This window comes from Folsomia candida, unplaced genomic scaffold (genome assembly GCF_002217175.1).
Source record: "Folsomia candida strain VU population unplaced genomic scaffold, ASM221717v1 Fcan01_Sc021, whole genome shotgun sequence".
In the NCBI taxonomy this organism is placed as follows: domain Eukaryota; kingdom Metazoa; phylum Arthropoda; class Collembola; order Entomobryomorpha; family Isotomidae; genus Folsomia; species Folsomia candida.
Genome location: NW_019091213.1, coordinates 373,105 through 396,997, shown reverse-complemented (window position 1 = coordinate 396,997; position 23,893 = coordinate 373,105). Strand labels below are relative to the sequence as shown.

At 42.5% G+C, this 23,893-nt stretch overlaps 1 protein-coding gene across 2 annotated transcripts in view; it reads left to right on the top strand.

Annotated features, from left to right (window-relative positions):
- Window positions 1-20,804, top strand: part of LOC110858395 — a 41,160-nt gene extending 20,356 nt beyond the window's left edge. Inside the window, exons 4-11 of one of the 2 annotated variants that reach the window (XM_022107164.2) lie at window positions 11,677-11,711; window positions 11,790-11,889; window positions 11,956-12,249; window positions 12,354-12,956; window positions 16,125-16,513; window positions 16,570-16,996; window positions 17,766-17,847; window positions 19,512-20,804. In XM_022107164.2, the coding sequence (XP_021962856.1) occupies window positions 11,677-11,711; window positions 11,790-11,889; window positions 11,956-12,249; window positions 12,354-12,956; window positions 16,125-16,513; window positions 16,570-16,996; window positions 17,766-17,847; window positions 19,512-19,902 (2,321 nt within the window). In that variant the 3' untranslated portion in view covers window positions 19,903-20,804. The remainder of the gene's footprint in view (window positions 1-11,676; window positions 11,712-11,789; window positions 11,890-11,955; window positions 12,250-12,353; window positions 12,957-16,124; window positions 16,514-16,569; window positions 16,997-17,765; window positions 17,848-19,511) is intronic. The other variant, XM_022107166.2, reaches the window with a different exon arrangement.
- The last annotated feature ends 3,089 nt before the right edge of the window (window positions 20,805-23,893 follow it).

The window sequence follows — 23,893 nt, the reverse complement described above, 5'->3', positions numbered from 1 at the left end:
TCAGCATCTACCTACAAAATTATCTCATTATTGGACACTCGTTGACCTCTGCTTCCTCAATTCCCACGAAGGAGGTGGTGGAGGTGGAGAAATGACACGTCTTCGTGTCCGACAAACGAGTCCCAACGTGACGATTGTTTTGTCGTGGTGGAAAATATCCTGAGTGAGAAGGAGGTGCACTTGCGGTAATGTGGTGTCGTCAGGCAGGACTAGGACAATACAAAATATATTGAATCAGACAATTTCTAATGATGACTGTTTCGTACGGATGAGATATTTCCTGATTTGCCTTTTTCACGAAATTTGTTTCTGTCACATTGCTGCTGCTAATCTCGTGGAACGTTTCGCTTTCCCCATTTAGTTAAATTTATGTTTTCTTTTAATGAAAGAAGCTGAAGCTGCAGACAATACGAGAGATTCGCAGATTAATTAAATTGTAATCAGCTAATTGATCTTGAGAGGAATTAACAAATTGTGGTGGTGGTTTTGGTGATAAAAAATAGAAGAAAAACATGTTAAAAGCCGATCGCAGAGCCAACATCCCATTCAAAATTTTCACGCATATGAAAAATGCTAATTTCCTACTGAACTATCTCTAGAAATCTCCCACGTGAAGAGAATTGTGTCATTCGAGCTGTCGGCAAGCGACACTCGAATCATTTGTCACTTTCATTTGCAATTTAACTTGCTCAAGGACTTGAACTCCACAAAGAACTGACTTTGACATTAACAGCAGCAGAATCACAGTCACGTAACTGCAAGAGGAAAATACTGCAATGGAAGTACATATTGCAAATTGCATGCGTCGTGCTGGTTGCATTCTTAATAAATAAGAAGCGGACACAAATGTGAGTGAACTTTGCTCAGTGGGAACATCCGATTCTGCTTCAGAAGTTAGTTGCCACTACGTAAATACGTATGCTCATCCATGTCACGAGGTTAATTACTTCTTGACAGGTAGGTGCCAGTCACTTTCCTCAAAAAATTATCCCATTCCGCATTTGCACACTCCATTTGGACCCACTCCGTTGGGCACAATCCTTGTTGACGTGGGTTATCATGTGTATATCGTTTAGCAATAAATGTACTGTTGACATAAAATTTGCATGTTGAGCACAATGGGAATATTTACAAGCATGTAAACCCTTCTTCTTCAGAGGTAGCCGGTGTTTCCAATCCAGACTTAACCCTAAAAATAGCATGACTGCTTCTGTTGGGGGACGGATCAGCCGAGGTGAAGTGAAAATCCGCAAGAATATGCTTATTTAAAGAGCTAATGTGTTTGTTTGGCGATGAATGAGAAGGATGTTGAGCCTTTAAAGAAGAATTAAAGCCAAAGGATGACAGACAACAGCACGACCACCACTGCATAAATAAATATGCAAGTGTACATGACCCACATATGGTCCCCAGCTCGGCTCTATTAAACGGAAGTCTCCAAGTGGTAGGAAAGTCATGCATTCTGAAATTATTCAAAAAGACGAGTTCTTTTGTTTCACTTTTGCACACAAGATGAGCTCATCGACACACTTAAAATTTTAATCTCCAATTGATGGCTTCGACCTCAAATTTCGATTTCATTGATCATTAATGAATATTTGAGCTGTTGATTCAACTCAAGTCTTTGAAATTTCATTGTAATTGTAGAATCTGTACACCTCTGAGAATTTGCAATGCCTCCATTTTTTGTTTTTTTTTTCTTAGAGTACCTTCTTGTTTTCTACAATTTGTTGCACTTTGATGAACTTGGAGATTGGAGTCACAGATCGAGTGGAAGCAGCTCTAATGCAATTCTGTTACAGGCGGAGCTCATATTTACATCAAAGAGATGCAATGTTTCTCGAGACCACAAAAGCCAGCCGCTAGCATGTACATACGCCTATGATGGAAAATGACAGTCTGTCTGGCCATACTTTTAGCAAAGTCTGCTGATGGTTTATGTGGTAGCTGAGAAAATAATTCACTCACCGACTTAAATAATTGGCATGGCTGTAATGAGATGAAAGGTCGTCGCTTGTTGCAGTAAAAGTTGTCGCATTTAGCGAGTGGTGGTGTAAAAATTAAGGCGATTTTTGCGCCTCACACTCGCTCGCTCGTATGATTGCCGTGTTCTCAGAGCATAACATGTTATCATTGAGCAGAAACGGTGGTGTGGGCAAACTTTGTAAAGCTGTTGTCCATTTAGCAGAGGGGCGATAATGTGTGAGACTGTGGCGTTGGCTATTGTTGTTTGGTCAGAGGCTCATGTGGCAAGTTAGAGACGAACGTGTTCCACTTTCGACTTTTGTTTTCACTTATGAGCTCAAATTCTCAGACGTCTGCAACCAACAAAGGAGAATACAACTCCTTGAACTTCGATTTCATACGTGATACCTCGCTCGCCGGATATATTTATTACTCGCAATAACGCACTTGGCGTTTGCACCAATTGTTTACGCCTCCTTTCTGATCACCATTTATTGCCAGCCTCAACTTTTCCACGCATTCGCTCAGCAACCTGACATATCTCAAATTTTGCTGAATTTGCCTAATGAAGTTTGACTCATTGGAGGAGTCAATCAGGGTCGTGATTTTATCAACCTGATTGCAAAAACTTTTCAATAAATGAATGGTCGTGGTGTTGATGAGTCGCAAGCACTCCTCGCAGTTTGATGGATTGATGGTTTGGCTTGATAAGCACATCGATTATGTTTGATGGTAAATCGAATTATGTCGACAACATCTGGGAAAAATTAGCAACTTAAGCATCCACTCGTCCACCTGGATCGCTTGACTGGGAGCACAGGTTCATATTACGAGTCCACATCGTGCTCGTATCTACTTTCGCTTGATTGAGTGATAACAATTGTAAACTGAAGGAAAGGACGGTTCGCGTACTAACTAAATTCTGCACACATGGCGAAAGAGTTGACCATATTTTCCTACGAGAAGGGCTGAATTATTGTGTACGACTTTGACATAAAAACTCAAAGAGGCGTTGCAAATACCGTATGAATGAGTAATGTGACACTATTTAGAGCTTGTTTATTCCCTGCAATCCCTGCTCCTTGTGAATTCGAAACTTGCAATTTTCCTGCAACTGCCACATCCGAGCAAGTCCCACAGGACACGATCACAATGTGTCGTTAGTTTATGTATCATGTAATTAAATTCCGTATTCCACGACTGTCCTTCCTCGCCTGCAAAGTATCTGCACGTCCCTCCCAAATATTCGTGTCCTTATTGCTAAATCATGGCTTGCCCTGTCCCCAGAATCTTGCTCAGGTATTGCACACCGTCGTAAAAAACGATAATTAAATGAGCTATGAAGCAGAGATATCCATGCCTCTCTCTCTCCAATCATTGTGATTAGAGGGATTTGCTAAGTGGCATTTTAGTATTTCATACGCTTTGGCCTACAATGCGCCCATGTATTTGTCATTGCTGAGGACGAATGAAAACGAGAGGCACAAATTCACATTTTAATTATTACTTTTATCTCCTCCTTGTTGGCTAATCCAATGAATTGTGTCGCACACGAGGGAAAAGTTGCGACTCGGATTTAGCGAGGAGATATGCAAGGATTTGCATGTTTTGCAAGGAACCATGATCAAGCAATAATAAATATCTGCCTTTTGAAGACGCAGTATCACATCATCGTCATCATGAGGGGTTGTTGTCAGATTAATTGAAAATGGCAGTGTGCTTTCCCAATGGGTGACAAAGAGACAAAAGAAATAACATTTTGGATTTGCAAACAACATGCACATTCCTCGAACAAGTGACAGTTTTGACATGAAACAAAGGGAGATTTGTTCCGATTTTTGCATCCTCTGCGTTCGCTAGTCCATCAAAATTGCAAGAGCACATAATAATAAATCTTGTCGCAAGTGCGTAAAGTTGTTATGAACAAGTTGTGATTGTAATTGATTTTCTATTGTGAGAAAGTTGCAAGTCAAATATTTCTTTTTCAAAGAGAAGCTTTAATTGATAAGTAAATTTCAGTTGGCAAACAATATTTAATACAGAGAGCGCAGACCAGCAGGGAAAGTTTCCTCAAAAAGTTAATCACTTAATAAGTTTCTCTCGTATTGACCGAGTCTTCTACCTTTGTATTGCCAGGCACGAAATAATTGTGCAACACGTAATGTGCCATGTTTCAAATGCATTCAAATTTTGAAACTCGTATTGTCGCCTGTGAAGTAAAGTTCCTAGTCCCATTGGAATATTGAGTAGGTACGCACATACACAAGTTGTTAAGTCGGTCCATTGTGACCACGTAGAATTTGGTTTACATAACAAATTGCCAACCGTAATTGAAATGGACGTTGGATTGCAACGCCAAGAACAAAGTTTGAGGTGGGATCGAGTACAGGTGTTCCGTCAATAAATAATGGGCGAGAGAGAGGGACATGTAATCCTGTGGGTATCCGATTACTGCAAACGAGATAATCTTTTGAATGTTAAAATAACGGTGTATTTTTGGCATGGTCATTTCTCAGAATAAAATGACTTCTTTATTTCTATTCACGTCTCGTATTCACCGCTTGCGTGGTCACCGTGCATACACACTCTGCCAGTCAAACATAGCCACGAGCACCAAACTTCTTAATGGAACTTAGCGCATTTCGCAATGCAAATTGGAATTTAATTGGCATATATCAGTCACTTCTGACTGACTGGACGCCAGCAGACCACCCCATGCACACACTCGTCTCCTCTGCCGTTCAAATGTCCACTCCGATGAGTGACGACACGATGTGAGGTTGTTACTCTCCGTTGTTTAATGTGGAGTGGATCACGATGAGAATCCTGGCTTCCTCATCCCCTTCTGGTAATTAGCTTGAAATGACGCTTTTTATTGTTATTATTATTATGCGAGGTGGACAACTCGTTAAAAATCCCACTTGTTACACGTACGTATGCGATATTTAGCAGACGCTTCCTTCCTTCTTTGATTCACGCCTCAGATTTTAAAAAAAGTGTAGAAAGTGCGAATATTACTTTTTTTAGTGAAGACAAGAGGAAGAAGAAATGAGGAAAATGCCACGAAACTAATTTTTGATGAAACATTTAGCGAAATGTGCCAGAGGTAGCAGTGGGTGGATCAATGGTGCGTAGGTGACAGCTCATTTCTCAATCCTCATGGCACAAGCAAGGACGGAAGCGAGATGAGCACTACCGAATTGCTCAAATTTCTCACCAAAGTATGAAAATGAAAAGTGAAAAGCTATAAAAGTTGGAACCAACGACGACGAGTGCACATATTTCATGCCTTACGTAACGACAACCCTTACGTATGCCTCTCGTGGGTGGCTCCTTTCTCGTGTCACGAGCTGAGTAATGACAAATTTTCTTGTGACGCCATTTGAAAAGTTGAAATTTTTTGGTGATCAAGTGCTGCATATTTGCTAGATGCACTATGAATGACGTGTGTGCAATGTATGGACTGTAAGCTGGTTGACACTTATGGGCAATTTCGACCGGTGTTTCTTTGTTTGTTGTTGAATCTTGTCGAATAATTTGCACTCTAAAACAGGACTGGGCGAGATGACAAATTATAAATCGTAAAATTTTTGCATACAATGAGACGACAGACCGGAATTCTGACTGCTTCACTAGAACAGAAAAAGAGGACCAAGGAATTCTCAGGTGGCTCCTTGTAATAAATAAATTTTGCGAAATAGTCACTCAGTGCATGTCAATATGTCAGCATTAAATGTCATTAATGTCAATATTAAACACTATGCAAATGTGTGTTCGTTTGACACAAGTTGATGCAAATATGTATGTATCACATTTTCATATGCACTAAAAATTTTCGTTTGGATGGACCTACATCGTTTCCAGACCACTGCATGATCCTCCTTTTGTGCTTGACTTAATGTCGCTTTTAAGGTCTAAATTAGCAAGCAGTGGTTGCAACAAGGATTCTCATGATTACTAAAGCTGTCACATTAATTACGACCACATTACAAGTATTTTCTTTATTACTGCAACAATAATTGCTTATACTGTCAAAGTTAAGTAAATTTCAGAAATTTAATTGAGTCAATGAAAGGAAATTAAGTTGTGAGATGAATGCACAATTAGTGGCTGTGAGCATAAAAGTAGAGGAACAAGTAGCTCGTCCAACACCATGTTCATGCACACACGCAGTAGAACAAAGAAAGCAGCGTCAAAGTAGTTCCGACTGCAACTGAAGAAAATTGGTGTAAAACTAGCACAAAGGCAAACCTCATCAGAACAAGTTTGGAGTCGTGATAAGCAAGTCCGGCTTTAAAAAACTTCATCACTTGCAAAAACGGATAAATTGTGATTGAGGGGGAGAAATAATTAGGAACAAGTATTTAGTCAGCTTCCTTGCATCAACTCCAAACACATGGATTTAGTACTCAACAGAATTCTCCGATTTCTTGAAACGTTCACTTTCAAACTAAAATCCATGCATTAACCTCCTTACATATTTTGGCAAGGGTGCAAGTACAAAAATTCATAGCAAGTAAAATATGGGTAAATTATGTATATGCTCACAAGATCACCAATCAATAAGATTCATACAAACGACACATGCATTTATGGCCGATGGACCAGGTTGTGGATAGTATTTCAATAATTATGGCAATTAAATATGTGCACACTTTGAGCTTGGTGGTGTCGCTAGAGATTGTCACTAAATTGCGGTCAATTTACCAAATAAGCAGCCGGATGGGAGCCTTTCATGTATGCAAATCACACTGCATTGTTGTCCATGCATCACTTACATATGTATGAGCATCATACTAACGAGTTACAATTAAATAACTCCAACTTGACTGAAATCGGCTGAAGCTGCAGAAAACTTGAAAATTCACAGATCCATCTATGTAGGTTATAAAAGGCGACGTTTACGACATGCAGTCACGAATGGGAGTACGCCTGCATTTGCACTTGTGAGACCTTCTGGGTCAGTTTTGTTGAACAACAATTGCTGACTTATCTGCATAGATGTGTAGTGTGTGTGCATCTTGATTTCTCATTTTGGGATTCACATTGAACATTTCATAAATTAACTTAAACTTGTTTTCAAGTCAACACTCGCTCTTCCGAAAGAAATGTGTGCACATATTCCTCGTCAAACTGGTGATCACAGATTTCAAGGCTCCCTGCTATGTACATTACACGTTGGTCGATAGTCTGCTGCACTGGCGATGCGAGGCAGATGAGCATACAAACACAACCACGATGATCTCTCTCTCGGAGGCGGGGGCATACACGTAAAAAATCAAAGTCCGTCGTGTCACGTCGCAAGAGCACAAAAATTCCACAATGACGAAATACCTGTTGATTTGATGTGATATTTGGGGAAAATGAATCTGGTTTTGGTTTGATATCGAGGTTTCGATTTTTACGAGGGTGCAGGAAGGAAATTGAGGGCAACAGATACCAAAACTAGTGGACGCATGTTTTTTTTCGAATAAACTTGAAGACGCTGTTTTTCTTGCTGTTGGTGTCGGTCTGCAATTTAATCGTAGCATTTTATTCCCTCGAGCAACGACAAAGACTTCTCAAAGAAACCTCAGAGCCACGACTGCCCTGATCTCAATTTTATAAGAGCCACAATTTTCACTCTTGCAACCAGTCAAAATTTAGATTTATGTAGTAATTTCCCTTTCAGTATGCTTTGCAGTAGGCACAGTATTTATCGGGAGAGGCCACGCACGTGGCACTGGAGGAACGCATCGATTAGAGTTCTGCAGCATGAAATGAAATATTTGTGTCACCTCCTTTCAATACCGACTCCTGAATACCTCGTCCAATTTCAAGTTTTACTTTGCTACCCAAATAAATACCGCATAAGAAAAAAAGTGTGGGTTTTAATTTATACACAAGATTTAGCCGTATTTACAGGGTCAATCTGTGGCAAAATTAGTCAAGTGGATCCATCATCATTGGCAGCTTTCCTTAATCTGCTGAAAAATACGAGGCGCAAATTACTGCTTTCTACAGAAGTACATTCTATTCTACTGCGGTTTTCTGCAATTCTGCTTTCAGCACAGAAATCGCATCTTCATTGAGCAAAATCATTTCATTTTTGGTCCCATAACAGCCTCGTGAAATAAATGAAGGAATGGATGCTGTAAAGGAGGGAGAGGAAGGGATTGTCTCTGCACTGCTCGTAAATAAGCTGGCGTGAAAGTTGGGTGGACAGAAAATATTTCGACGAAACAAAGAGCATCGAATCATCCCCAATTTTGACTTGATGTCATGTGGATAAAAAACGCAGATCAAATTAATTAAAATATGAGAGATGAGTGACCACGAAGGTACTTGTATCTATTTAAGTATGCTTTCTGCAACCTCAAGCATCTGCAAAGCTCAACTTCAGGTCAGCGTTCTTGGCCACTTCTTGTAGTGCCCAGGGTTCGCACGACATTGGCTCTTAATAATATTGCCTATAGAGCTACGAAATTATGGAATACGCTGCCACGATCATGGGATTTTAATGTATCTTACACCCAATTTGTTATTTTATGTCGCGACTTTATAATTAATCAAAGGACAAATGAATGATATATATATGATTTTCATGAATTATTTAGTTGCCCTACTTAATTAATTAGATTAGTTTTAGATGCTTATAAAAAATATATGCTACTTGTGTCATGGTGTGTAAACCAATTTGTAATGAATTGATCTCTGTTGACACGTGAATAAAGGATTAACAACAACAACAACGAGGGCAAGTTTCTAATTTCTTCACCCCATCAACAATACATGCCTAACCAAGTAGCCGTCGCATATTGTTGGCTTTATCTTTTGGGGGAAACAGGTGACAAATCTTTGCGTAAGAGTGAGCAACGGATGAGTGGCCAAGAGTGACCTCTCGATGAGAAGAGCCATCCGTCTCCTTCATTCTGACGATTTTTAAAATGCAATCGTCCTGAAACATGTAAAAGTTCTGTAATCTCATCCCTTGCGAAATATTTGTTTTCGCTGTTGCCGAGTTCTCCTACTTAACTTGTGCACAAATCAAATTAAGACCTGGAACAAATAGATACACGTTGTAAATATGTATGTAACTTGGTCGAGAAGGACAAATTTCTTGTGATCACATTTCGTTCCAGTCCAAGTAGATTTTGTAAATTCATCACTCTCGTCTGAGGAACTGTGTTGACTTTGATTTGGCATGTCAAATTGAGATTGAGATATCTGCTCAGCGCCCCAAGTGTAGTTACAGGATTGGATTACAAGCCCCTGCCACTTGCACGTATTTAAAGGAGACCAAGTAAATAAAATTAGAAAAGTCCCAATGCAACGGATTGGCTCTTTTTACGTGTGCTAAGGATACAATGGGGAGCAGCGGCAGAGTGAGAATGGAGGTGGTGGTGGTGCCATTCGACGTGTTTTTGATTGCTGGTTTAATATCATCATTACGACATCAGGAGCGAGTGAGTTGAGTCGACAGCATGGGCGACGACGACGACAGATGCGACGAAATTTCCCCACTCCTCCTTGTGTAAATCCCTGAATTAAACTTTATTTCCTTCCTTGCTCGCAGCAGCCTTTGAGTCAATTTTATGCTCTGCGTGGTCCAAGCCAATCCTAGCGACTTCACAACGCTCAAAGGACTTGATTTGCAAAAATTGAGATGTGACACAATGTTATTAACTAAGAAGCCAAGCACATCGTCAAGCATAATATGTACGATACATTTATGTGCAAATGGAGTCGATAATTCACAGAGTTTCCTACTACTATTTACGCCTCTCAAATATATTTATGCGATTGGTAAGAAGAACTCCATCGGAAAACGAGCGGATAAAAAATCAGTAGAGAGGACAGGAAGGGAATAAACGACGACAAAATTTAAGATCCATGCGATATTGTTATTGGACTGTAACTCTAAATATCATTACCGCATAAAAACTTGTTTCACTAATAACTCTTTGAGGTCTTTGCGGATGGGTGGATCAAATCAACATAAAATTTCCATTACAAACAGTAATCCGGTCACCAACAATTTTAAGTGGAGAGTTACGACCACTGAAAATACATTTTATGCGATACCTCAGTTAAAAACTCCCACTCGGTCGTCACCACTTTTGACCAACTTACAAACTGTTTGTACACCTAACTGAACGTGTGCATTAAGACCTGAATTGCACGTCCATTACTTAATCCTTGTCCACTATGTCGTAAAAATGCTTGGATGGTGGGTTGTTTGTGCCCACAGTATATTTCTGCCACTTTTTGGCACATGTGTCAGAGCTGTGTAAGCGTCGACATGCACCCATCTGCGCTTACTCGATCCCTTCATTCAGAGATCTGTAAAAAATCACCTTGTAATTGAATTATGCGGAAAGGAACGCAACATGTTCTCATCGTCATTCGAAATAATGCAATGTATTTGACAGAGACTTGCATCCAAGTGCGCGTAATCCTAGTTTCTGAATGACTGCATGTGAATCTCGTGCACTGAAAAGCTTTGCAAAAGCATCTCACTGGAAAGAAATGCATGTCACACAAACGTCGTTAATAGGACACGACACACAAAGTATTAAATATGTGTGCATGTAGTCATGTGATGTAACTTCATGCCATGGCGTTCAACTGCACTACGTCCCGTTGCGGTTTAATTTTACTGCGATCTATTCACAGATATCGAGCAATGTGTCAGTCAAAATGAAGAAGAACTGCACAACTTCTCGTCTCATCCAATTTCATCGTCAGTCAGTGTGTGCGTGTATGTGTGTAAATGCTTCATATCTCAGAGGACCAATTTTTGTGTGAAATTGAATCACAATGGAATCCGCTTCCTTGCAAAAAACGAACTGGTACACAACAATCATGCTGACGATGATGCAACGGATACAATTGTACGTTGTGCTCATCCGTGAAAATCGGTGAACCGGCAGAGACATTCTACTCTGATTTTTCCTACGCGATAAAAATGGATTTCTTCACAAGCTTGGGAAATCCGATGAACATAAATAGATTTAGCTCAAAAATGTATTTATTTTGCATTAAAAAACGAATCGGCCAATAAAGAAGCAGAAAAATCGGATTTATTTCATGTCCTGTTTCATTGAGGTTGAGCTTAGAGGACGGGGGAATAATTGACACCGTTTTACATGTGATTACATGTACTCATGATCCTTAAAATATAAATGAATGAATTACGGAGGGAGATAACGACCTCTCCCAGTGTATCGCACTCATTGACCTCCACCAACCCGTACTACCAAGCAAGCACTCCTCAATGGGTTGGAACACCTACGTGGCGGAGGCAGTTGTGAGTGCTAAATCTCCCATTGCATCCGACATGAATGCAAATTAACCAAGATTTACGAAGCAAGCAGTTCCTGGTTCCAGTATCATTCTTGTTGCGCGTCTTTTTGACTGGCGGAATAATTCTGTTAGATCATTTGATGGTCGAAAGACTTGGTTGGTCGCTGGTGCTCAGCAGGACGAGGGAATATTTATTAGGAATATGAGCTGGATGTCACTAATTTATTGCGATTTATTCCTGCATTGGTCAAAAACATGGTACTAAAGCACCGTTGTTGCTCAAGATGTCAAAGTCAAGTGTGTATTCATTCCTACGGAAGGAGGCGATCGACTGAAATGATGGGATTAACAAAACTTGTTTTTTTACTTGATCAGCAATTTGTGTATGTACAGTGTAACTTATGGCTTTTTATTTTGTGTTTGCAGTTCTGAATGTTGCAGCAGGAAAGGCGCCGATGCAGGTGAGTAACCCACTGACAACAACTCGACTTTTTTTAGCAATCGCAGTCATTCGTAAATTCGCAATTTATTAATTGTAGTCGTCGGTGGCTGGAACGGGCGTCCCACAAAAAGCGGTGGATGGCTCAGCTGCCAACTTTTTCAACCCGGCCACGTGCACTCTCACCCAGCCGGAAAGAGGTTGCTCGCATTCTTATCCGCCTCGCGTCTTGCCCACTAACCTAACATGAGATTGGTTAATTGCAGCTCCGTGGTGGTATGTCAACCTGCTGGAGCCATACATGGTTCAACTCGTACGCCTTGATTTCGGCCGCTCCTGCTGCGGCGACGACCAAGCTGCGACGATCGTGGTGCGCGTGGGCAACAACCGACCCGACCTCGGAGTCAACCCCGTCTGCAACAAGTTCACGGGCGTGATCGAGGAGGGCAAGCCGCTCTTCCTCCCATGCAACCCTCCTCTCGCGGGGGCCTTCGTCTCCGTTCAACTCGAAAGCCCACCCGGCAATGCGCTCTCAATTTGCGAAGCCTTCGTCTACACAGGTTTGCGAATATTACGACCTCTTAATAAACCATACGTACACAACTTGTCGTTAGTTAGTAGCATTTACATAGGGTTTCAAATAAAAACAAAAATTTTCCCATAGACCAAGCCTTGCCCATCGAGAGATGTCCCCATTTTAGAGACCAGCCACCAGGAAGCACGGCCACGTACAATGGCAAGTGCTACATCTTCTACAGCCAGCAGCAACACCGATTCGAGGAGGCGCGTCAGTTTTGCGACGCTCGGGGTGGGTCCTTAGTCGACGACAGCAACCCCGCACTGCAAGGTTTCTTGAGTTGGGAGATGTGGAGGCGTCACAGGTCCGACCCCACGGCGCAGTACTGGCTGGGAGCCGTCCGAGATCCCAAGGACACGAACAACTGGAAGTGGTTGAATGGTCGCGACGTGTCCGTGTCCTTCTGGAACGTGCCCACTGGTCGAGGAAACTGTGCTCGCTTCGACGGAGCCAAGGGATGGCTGTGGTCGGACACGAATTGCAACGAGGCGCTCAATTTTATCTGCCAACATGGTCCGAAGGGGTGCGGTCGTCCCGAACAGCCTCCAAATTCCACCCTCTTGGCCACCAGTTTGGAAGTGGGAGCTGTGATTGAGCATCGCTGCGATGCCGGGCACCTCCTCGTTGGACCCGACTCGAGAACTTGTCAACCCAACGGATTCTACTCTGAATTCCCACCCGTGTGTCGATGTAAGTTGCATTACTTTTTTCCTGCAGGCCACATTTTCTCACGTGCAATTACTGTCATTAGTGTTAGCATGAGATTGAAAGTGAAGACTTTTTCTGATTGAACATTGATTCTCCTTGTGGTGGGTTCTGTCGTTTCCTGTGTTTGTAGTCGCAGCCAGCACCCCATAATTAATTATCCGCAATCTGCATTTAATTGAACATACGTACACACTACACAGCATCATTATAGAGCGTTCTAGTTTACTTTCTGCATGGGAGTTCAGTTTGCAGAAGAGCAACGAGTTTTGTTCGTTTTCACCCTCAATCATCCATCAAGAGTGGATGAATTAAAAGTGGTGCTGCATGTAACAATATTTGTGACGAATAATTGAAACATCAGGCAGCGACGGATACATATCTGATCGACTGGGGGCTAAATGTGTACACACCGTCGAGTTTTTTTTCCGATAGCGTGTAAATACTCTCTCTAAAAGAACCCTGCCTAAGCAATTATTTTGGGTCAAGTAGATTTGCCACATTTTTCAGAAATCGTACAACACATTGCTAATTATTAATCAGCACATTAACCAAGTTAATTATAATCAGCGAGTTGGACGAAACATGTGCTGACGGTAACCTAAGGTGGCTGTCTATGTGTTGCACATGTCATGCAAGACGGATGGGATGGACGTTCAGCCTTTCGGCAATACCAATCATGAGATTTTAACATTATTGAAATGTTACGGAAAAAACAATGGTTGTTGTGTTGCTCATTAGCATAAGACCGAAATGACGAACGGCCATTTGACTTCCCTTTGCCCGTCCGATGAGAGTTTAACCCACTTATTGAACTGAAGACTGAAACTACTTGTGTATCTTCCTGCTCCTGAGGACGTTGTTGTTACTGTTAGACGCACCTCGCATGCAAATGAGTAGTGACATTCATTCGCATTCGGAATTTATTTGCACATTCCATTCCGACCACGGTGTTGGTCTCAAGCAGAACCATTTTGTTGTGCCCAGGGATGAAAACCGTCCGTTTAATTTCACTCGTTGCACGTTCTCAGCATAATTGTTGGTTGAACGGCTCAATCGAATCTTAAAATAATAATAATGCAAACTAGTTGTCCATCGTTGAGTCAGTCGTCGTAGATCGCCATCATTTCTGACATTGTTCTCCGCACTGCACACGAAGAAAGGACGACTGAGGACGATTTGACAATGGGCTACCTTTGACACGACGATTAGGCCAAATGAAGCAGAAAACGGGCTATTTGTTCCGTCTCCTTTGCTTTGGGACTCGAATTAGGCTTGAGTTGCATGACCATTCACGGTCGATCGGCTGGCCCACATTTGCCCTGTCACCATTTCCTTCCTTCAAACTCTGCCCGTGTCACTGTTGACGTGATTATTGACTCATCATCCCTTATCCCAAACACTAATTGAAGACGTTGTGAAATCAGGGAGGACATCAAACTTTGTGCAGTTGTACAAAAACTTTTATTTTTTGCCATTGAACGGGTGCAACGAATGCAAATTATTGCGAATATTGAGTGCATATCATTTCATTTTTATTTTGTCGAGTAAATATTTCGCCATCTTGCTGAGTGAGTGAAATGTCCGTAGCTTCAGTTTAGTGCGGCCCGGATGTTGTCACGGTTCATTTTTTCCTCGAAGGTACGAATCACGTGGTGATCGTTTAGAAAAACAGACCTCCAATGACACCAATTCAGACTTTGCCAATGTCTCGTGAGGTATTATTCTCTCACATGGATCGTTCTTCTGCTGGGATAAAGTCCGTCCGCGGAGGTGCTGGCAGCTAAATATTTTGCAGATGTCGAGAGATGAGACGAGCCAACTTGCAGGAGGAAGCTAATGACAAAAGCCAACAAAGCGGATCTCTCTCCGTCAGATTGTCATTGTATTTTCTGTGGCACGATATTTACTGAAACAATAGCGGTTAATGTTGCTGGTAAAAATAAATTAAACGGTGCATTCATTTCATGTTCTCTCCAACTACACGTATTAGCGATTCATTGCGAGGATGTACGTGCAGCAGTGGGGCTGACATAATCTGCAAAGTGTCAAGATCAGTTATTTTTACTTGGTCCGCTTTATCATTTTTTCAGTGGGTCTCATAAACGGAATTAAAAAATGGTCATCTTGTCACCTCATAAATAGAAAATACTGCCAGCCTTCCCACATCGCACACACTTTGAGTCACATTAGGCGAGAGGGTGGGAATAAAAATGATTCTAATCCGCGTTAAATGCACACCCTTCTTTTCGCATTCATTCGCTGGGTTTGCGAAAGGCGGAGGACGGTTCTTGAAGGAGATGACATGTGAAGACATTGTGCAAAACCTAAACGTCGCTGATGAGCAGAGGGCGGATATGTATGTATTTCTAACTTTTTCATTCCCAATCAGATCTTACTAAAACTTCGTATACTCACATCCCATCGAAGCATGATTTCAAAAATTCAGACATGGTTTTCCATATTTTACATATTTTAGAGTTTTCGTACATATACATATTTTCATACATATTTTGAGGTTATTTCGTAAATACACATATTTTCGTACATATTTCGAGCTTTTTTCTAAATATCAATATTTTAATGCATATTTCAGGATTTCCTGAGGAAAAAATATTTTTCTTCTTTCAGACGTTAGAGTTGGATAAAAATTGTACTTTCATGATAACGGAGTTTAATTCGTGTGAACGACTAACAAATCCATTTTGCCCCATTTTTCAAGTCATAAAATTACCCCTGAAAATCTCTAAATACGGCTAATGTCGTTTTATTTTATTCATTACATGAATATTAAAATACTATACATAATAATTCATTAATAAGAGTGTTACAAATTTGAAACTTTTCGAAAATTAAATGTAAATATAGTAGAAAATTTCGGTTGAAAAATATGTTTTACGTGCATATTTTCGCGTTTTTTAAGTACATATTACACACATATTTTGAGGAATATAAGTACATACATATCCGCCCTATGCTGATGAGCTGATTGTTGGGTTGGATAATCCGTTTGTGAGTGACTGGCTGAGTGGCTCAAGTTGGAGTGGAGCTGGCTGAGTCAGGACGAATGTTATGATTACGGTGGAGGCATTGTTGATTGGATGATAACATCAACAAAGATGTGTTTAACCCCACCGTTTTTCCTATTTTTAGACATGGAATGTGGCTTCCCCGCACAAGTTCCCAATGGTCACTACACCTTCCTCAATGGGACACGCGGCTACAAGAGCATCGTCCGCTACTCTTGCGACGAAGGTCACGTCATGGTCGGACGGAGCGACTTGATGTGCGACATTGACCAAAAGTGGAATGGCCCTCCGCCCAGATGCGACGTCCTGGTCTGTCCAGAACCACCCCCAGTTCCCAACGGGGCTTCCAAGGTCATCCAGAGGACGGGCAACTCGCTCACGGTGGAGTACGAGTGCGACCCCAAGTTCACCATGTCAGGACCCAAGCGACTTGTTTGTGCGGATGGCAGCTATGACCAACCCCCACCCGTCTGCAAGGGCAAGCCCGGAGTTGCACCTCCAGTCCTCATTGTGGTACGTGCACTTTTTTTTAATGAAGGAGGAGGATTGCTAATTTTCCTGTTTTCCAGAAGACGGAAGCATCAACGACGACTCGAGTTTCTACGACGCCCACTTCAGGGTCAACTTCCAGCAGCAGCAGCACAAGCAGCAGCACAACGGCCAACACTGGGCCCCAGCACGAGGAGGACGAGTATTCGGAAGGTCACTATGACGAAGGGTCTCAGGAGGAGGGAAGCCACAACGGGATCGAGGAAGGCAGTTCTTCGGGACAAGAGGACACTCAAACGGTCATCAGCGTGGTGACCAACACGAATTCGAACAGCGGAGACATTGAGCCCTCCAAACCTGGGCCTGGGCTGGGCGTGGAAACGGAGCTGGATGACAACGACGTTTCTGAAAGCAACCAGATTCTGAAAGCCAAAAGGCCAAATGTAGACTCGCCAAATTCGATCGAAATCCAACATCGCGAGTCAGCCGTCGCCAGGCTCAATTTGGGTAAAAAATAATAATCTCAGCTAAATACACATTACCCAAATTAATTAAATAATTACTGATTGATTGGTGATGATACTGTGTTGGCAATGTCGTAATGAATGACAAATAATTGTGGTAATCTCCAAGATCGAAAATGGATAATCTATCTACACGGATTGCATAATAATCGTGGCAAAAAGAGAAAGCCCACGATCGTTAGAACTATTTGCGGTATTTGCGCGATGAGGAGTCAGCTTAGGGCTTAAAACAATACAAGATCTGATTGTTGTCTTGAATTAGCGACGTGTGTACATGTACATACTTACATAGGAAAATAGTTGCACAAAGGGACTGAGCATTGATGGGAATTGCGATAGAAAACCATCCATGCGCATGTTGTAATTTGAGTCCGTTAAATAATAACTCTAATTATGGTGCAAGTGTAATTAAAATTGATTTTAGCCCATTGCAAAAGTCGTCAGCAGAAAAGGACGAGCCTTCAGTTATTATTAGTTGGAAGGAATTTTGTGAAAGTGTTGTTTTTAGCGGACACGTGTTACTTGCTACACGTTTATTACAATGCTTTTATGTATTTGCGGCGGCGGATGGGGAGACTAATGGTAATTGAAGTGTCACATGTGAGAGCTCATTTCCGGTGACCTGTGAGTGCGAGGTGCTGGTTGTTCTTAGCACGAAAATCAATCGTCATTTTACGTCTTGTAAATTGCTGTAATGACAAATACCAAATTATTTTATGCTAATGTCTACCTTGTTTTTAAAACCGTTTCAGGAGGCATCATAGCTCTCGGCGTATTTGGTGGTTTCATTCTCCTCGCCGCGATTGTGACGAGTATCATTCTCCTCATCAGAAGGTATGCCCGCATTCCGCATTCAATTATATTCTACTCATGCGTCTTGAGCATATTTACCAGGATAATGCTTTACTAAATATATAACACGTAACGCTTATCTACGATTCGATCAGTGTTGGGAGAATAAGTTGTGAGATTTCAGCAACTTCAAATTATTCAGTCGTACTGACAAAATAGAAGCATTTCTGCCTAGATAAGGCTAGAACTCGATGATATGTACTTAAAGATTTACATTGAAATATTGTTTGACGACATGACTTCTTAGACTACCGATTGAGAGCTGGAGCAATTTCTTACTTGACTTTATTACTTGAATAACCAATACTTTACAAAATTGTACGTTTTTACAACTGAACAGTGACAGTAGGAAGGTTCTAGCGACATCGAGACAGCGCCGACATCGATCTGCCGGCCCACACGCTGACTTTAATCGCAAACATCGGCGCGAAAGGAGGTCACGCTCTCACACGGTCGAGTCGGCCGCTCAGACGACGGACAATGACCACGAGGAGGTCAACTCCTCCCCACACGACAATGACGACACTGCCAACCACCGCAGTGGGACGGGAGGAGTGGGCAGTGGGGCCAAGGCCAAGTTGTACACCTTGCTAGCCCTCCCTTTCCCTGACCAGACGGTGGGACGTCGATATCTGGACGCCCCCAACTGTCGGAAGTGGGCTGGCTACTTTTCAGAACACCCGGGCGCGGCGTGACCTTAGCTTTAACGACAAATATGTATATGTAGAACCCTCAGAGCCAGCAAATTGTGACCCATGTGCCATTGCCAAAGTGCCACCTCGAATTGACATAACGTACAAACAAGTTTAAATAGGAATATCCACCCACACAACAAAGCAAAATCTATACGACTACCGACCACCACGAATACTGCCACCGCAACTACAAAGACATTGTTCCTCTGGTTAGTTTCACCAAAAAAGCCCCACAGCCTGCAACATACATGATAGAGCACCATTTTTGCATTGTACAGAACTATGCATGGGACCACCGACACGGATTTTTTCTTGTTTTGCACTGGTGACACTCCTTGAATAAACTGAACTCAACATTTACTTTTAAGAATTACGCGTCCTCGTTCGCAGATGTATAATAATTACTCTTCTGAGAGGGAAATTAATTATAAACCGCACCGGCATCACAAATTGCCAGTCTTCTTACGCGTGTAAATAGCGAGACGATAATATGCAAACCAAGCAATCCACCGCACAGACAACTGCAAATGTTGAATTGGGAAAGCGTGGGGTTGGCGACTCTTCTTGAGCCAGCTCTTTTCGTGGCCACTTCCTTCTTGATTATCAAAGGAGGAGAGAAGAAGGGTGGGAATGGTTGGGATGGTCGAATGAATTGCAAATATATTTACTTATTGGAAATCACCGTTACCGTGAACTCACTCTTCTGTGAAACAAAAGCCTCGGCTTTTTAACTAATCGTTAAGAATAGCACTCTCCCACAAACCAGCTTTGCCTCTACACACAAACCACTGAAATCACAATACAATTCATGACACTGACAAAATTCCCAATCTCACCAAATAACTATCTATTACTACTTCTAGTTATCACCATTTAATTAACACTCTCACCAACTGTTTCTCTCACATGAATCACTCAGTTAACGCCCACTTATGGTCTGAAATGTTGCAGGAGTCAAGTGAAGGGAAAGCATGAGCGTCACCGTGGATCTCCCGACAGCCACACGATCACGTCGGTGGACTCTGGATCCGACGCGGGCCTTGGGCGCTTGTACCGGCGAGCGTGGGATTCTCTGGCGGCGACGGGAGGCCCACCCACGGCGTCGACCACTGTGACGGACAAGAGCAGGGGGAAGGTGCCGCGGGACACGTTGGACTACAGGAGCAGGATGTCGTCCGTGGAAGGGCTTCGGGATGAGGGGGAGATCATCGTGCATGACGCCTTGCCCACCAGGAAGCCACACCACCACCATCATCACCACGGTCACCACCACCACTTTGACGGGGTCGGAGGTGGGAGCGAGTGGGGTCGGTCTGTCAGGTCACACAGGAGTAGATACTGATACGTATAGAGCGTATACATCATAGAGCATATACGATCATGTGTATGAATTGGCTAGTAAAAATTTGTATACAATAATTGATTGATCCCAAAATTGTAGAAAATTTGTCAATTAGTATACCGACGCGAATTATTTGCAAAAAATTTTGCCTTTGCATTATTCCTCTGCCCCTTTTGGAGCCGTACTTTTGTGCCCTTCTCCATGAATGGGAGCAGCCGTACGAGTAAGTAGAGTAAGTAAATCTTAGGCCCTAGTCTACCGTGTAGGTATTTACCACTTAGCAAGAGATCAGTTTGTCTAACGTTTATTTATGCCCAAATTTACAAAGGAGAGAAAGTAAGTAATTAAACGAGCGAGGTTGTGGATATTCCATGAATGCCATCAAATTCTTTATTAGTTGTATTTTATAAGCTTTATTTTCATGTTGCATAAAAAATCAATGTAAAATAAATATATTTTATTACGTGGTTTAATATAAAAATTGAGCAGCTGAGGTTTTACAATAGTTGTAGAGAGCCGTTGATTGTTGACTGATTTGAAGTAGCGTTTTTTCTGACCGAAATGACCTCTGACCCCGTCGTCCTCATCCCACTCGACCACACGACAATGTGCAACACATGCAATGTAACCTACAAAATGTAATAGTATAACTCGGTGATGTGGTCAATATTAGTTAATCTGAGTTCATTCGCATAGTGATGATTTTTATATTTGTGTGCAAGCCATTTGTATTTTTTGCCCGTGCCAGGGTTTATTTTATTTAATGATGACAATGAAAAAATGATGGACAAACCATAAGATTCTAAATAATTCTGTTCTGTTTTAACATGTGTATGTTTTTTTTGCTTCCTATTGTATGTTGGTTAAAGATTTCTGAATAATAATGATAATGCTACAATGCCTTTGTCTCATGAGATCATTTACAGGATTTTTGTAAACCAAAACATCCACAAATTTTTCATGCGTCCATTCATCCAGAGAAACGTTAGCACATGTGCATATTTTAAACTGAAGAGAGACAATTTTGTCTCATCACACCTTAAAACCATGAAGAAAATGCTGATAATTCAGATAAAATAAAAGCATAAAACGGTTGGGGTTGACCAGTTTATTAAGGTTGGAACAAGTAAGGCTATACTTTGAAGAATGTGACGATCGAACTTTTATCAACAATGCACCCTGCTCAGAGCTCATTCGAACTGGGAAGAAGGGGGACCAAGAGCTTTGCCATGTCAACCTTAACGATTCATTGATCCAACAGAAATACATCCAACATGAATTGACATTTAGCGAACATAATATGATCATAATATGTTATGATCATATTATGATCGCTAAATGTCAATTCATGTTGAAATACATCCTTATGGGTGGAATTCAACATACTCCATTATTAACGTGCTTATGTACTTTAGTCTAAACCGACAAAGTAGTCACTGGAACCACTGCAAATTGACACTTCGGCTTCATTGTAACGTAGCCATAATTCCTTAAATTCTTCAAAAATATTCATTTTGAAATAAAACAATATCATTATTAGAACTCCATCGTGTCTATCTGTCCGTAGTCTCGATAGCTCTTTTTCGAAATGACTGCTTTTTAAGTATTTAAGGAATTTGCCAGATTTTTGACACTTGATCACTCTCGAAGAGTTTCCTAGATAAGTCACGAGTGAATAACTTTTAGCATCTCTTCTCCATTCGAGTGATAGAGTGTCAAATAACCTTGCGTGAGCAGTTGATGGCTTTTACTGGACTCCCGTCGGATATAAAGAATCTCCTCGCCAATTGTGCGCTAAATCACTCAAAGATATGATGAATATCACGTCGTCGTCGACATTTCCTCTTCCACAATCATGGCATCATCGTGGTGGAGGAATCCACCTCCATCTCTCACCAAGCCACGTCTTCATCACGGCACAACCCCAGGACGACACACTGCTCGTCATCCACCCTACGACAACAGCAACTACACAATCCGCACCATTGGCACAAGAACCAAACACAGTAATTTTTTAAAGCGGAGGAGCATAAAGAACTTGTCGGGTGCAATTCTATCTTGTAAATTGTAATGTTTCGTGGGATAGTTGACGCTTGATGAGCCGATCCACTCTGCCACCGCAAGTCCCGATGTTCCCGGTCTCCTCTGCTGCTCCAGCGATGCTCAAGTCCTGCTAGTTCACTGGGATGCTCTCTTGGGTGAGTGTACAAGGAGATTGGGCCGCACATCTGGTTATACTTTTATCCTGTTGGTCTGACCCCCAGGGGAGTGGGAGCGGCTCGTGGTAAGTCAAGGAGAAGGACGAATCGGAAGCATTGCGCTTGTTGCGGAAGGAAACCTGTTGTGGGTCGCGGCTTTCAAGTGGGACGTCATCGTCGTGTATCTCGTCACCAGTGTGCATCACCTTGTAAGTAGGTCATGATAAGTCTCGAGACAATGTTCCCAGAATACGTCATGAATACGTCCGAGCAGATGTATTAATTATTGCTCGTGAGGATCTGATAAACAATTTGTGCCAGAATGAGCCTGGTCCCCTTGTGCTGGAAAGTATTGAGGTCGTGGCCACTTTGAAGAAGGGCATGAAGGAAGCCACGCTACACCCACACGCATTCTTAGGACCAGATAAGAACAGCCTCCTTCTCCTCGGCGTCTCTGCTCCACTTTCCATCAAGGTGTGCTCAGGTCATTGGCATTCGACCATTTGTTTATCTTAGGATTAGATTTTAGAGTTAGATTTTTATTTGCTCTGCTGTTATTGGGTCAGATGTGGGAGATACCTTTGCACCCCTCAGTGCCAGAGAAAACGGGGCGTCTGGTAAAGCAGAGCTCTGGGATGAGCATAAAGGGCGTGGTGGCGAGTGACCTGGGTCAGATTGGTCGAGACCGTTTCCTTCTCCTGGTCAGTGGCGATGGTGTCGCGGAGGTTTTGCACGTTGGAGGAAGTGCTGACTTCAGTCTGCTCACCAGGTTCCGAGTCGTCGAAGAAGGTGACTCATCCTTTTCATCAATATATTTCTTAGTTTCTTCGGAGTACGTGGTTGGCAGTGAGGTGGGAAATTAATTAATAATGTAATCTTCTTCCTTTTATCGTAGACGAAAGTGTTGAAGGAGCAGGTGGCCTCGAGAGGGCTGCTGAAGAACAGTTCGAGTGGCGTGTTCTTGGAGCCAAATTCTGCTGCAGCTCAGAATGTGACGAAACATTCTACGACGATTCTCTCAACGACTGCAAGGATGACCCCTTGGTTCTCACGCCTCAGAAACGGCTCACCTTCCCCCGACTCCCCCTCATAGTCCTCACCACCAGAGGATTCACCGTGATCAACGGAAAGAGTGGTCACGTTCTTCGTCACATCTCCTACCGTGACCTTCTCCTCGACCGAGTTGTTCTGGGAGACGAGGGCGTGGTGGCGACGGAGGCTCAAGTCGCGGGTGGCACTGGAGGCGACACAAGGGTCACTCTCGGTCTCCGCCTCCTCTTCTCGGACAACGTCCACTTGATCAGAATGGACCTGTCCAAACTTCTACCCGCCAGCGAGGACGGCGATGAGGACGAAGGAGCAGCATGTTGCTCACTGATCACTTCGTAATTCTCTAATTCTCATAACAATAATAAATTCTACCCGAATAAATAAGTAATGAATTGGAATGTTGCAGTGACGTGATAAATACAAAGTCGGTGTTGAGAAAGCGGTTCAAATGTCCTGCCCTGCCTCCACTGCTCTCCGCTCGTCGGAAATCTCAACCCAAAAGGGTTTTAATTTCGCGAGGTGGGGTGAAGAAGCCGGCCTGGGCCTGCACCAAGGGCAGCAGAAGTCGACCTTCTCCACACAAAAGGACGGGGGCCGTCATCACCCAGCAACTTTCGTCGGCAAGGTCGCACAGCCCAGTTCAGAGTGACGACGCGTCTGCGCTGATGCCCACACGTCCTGTCCCACTCACTCGGAGAGGAAGTTATGACTCTGACAAGGATGACGCCGTGTTTGGTGACCGA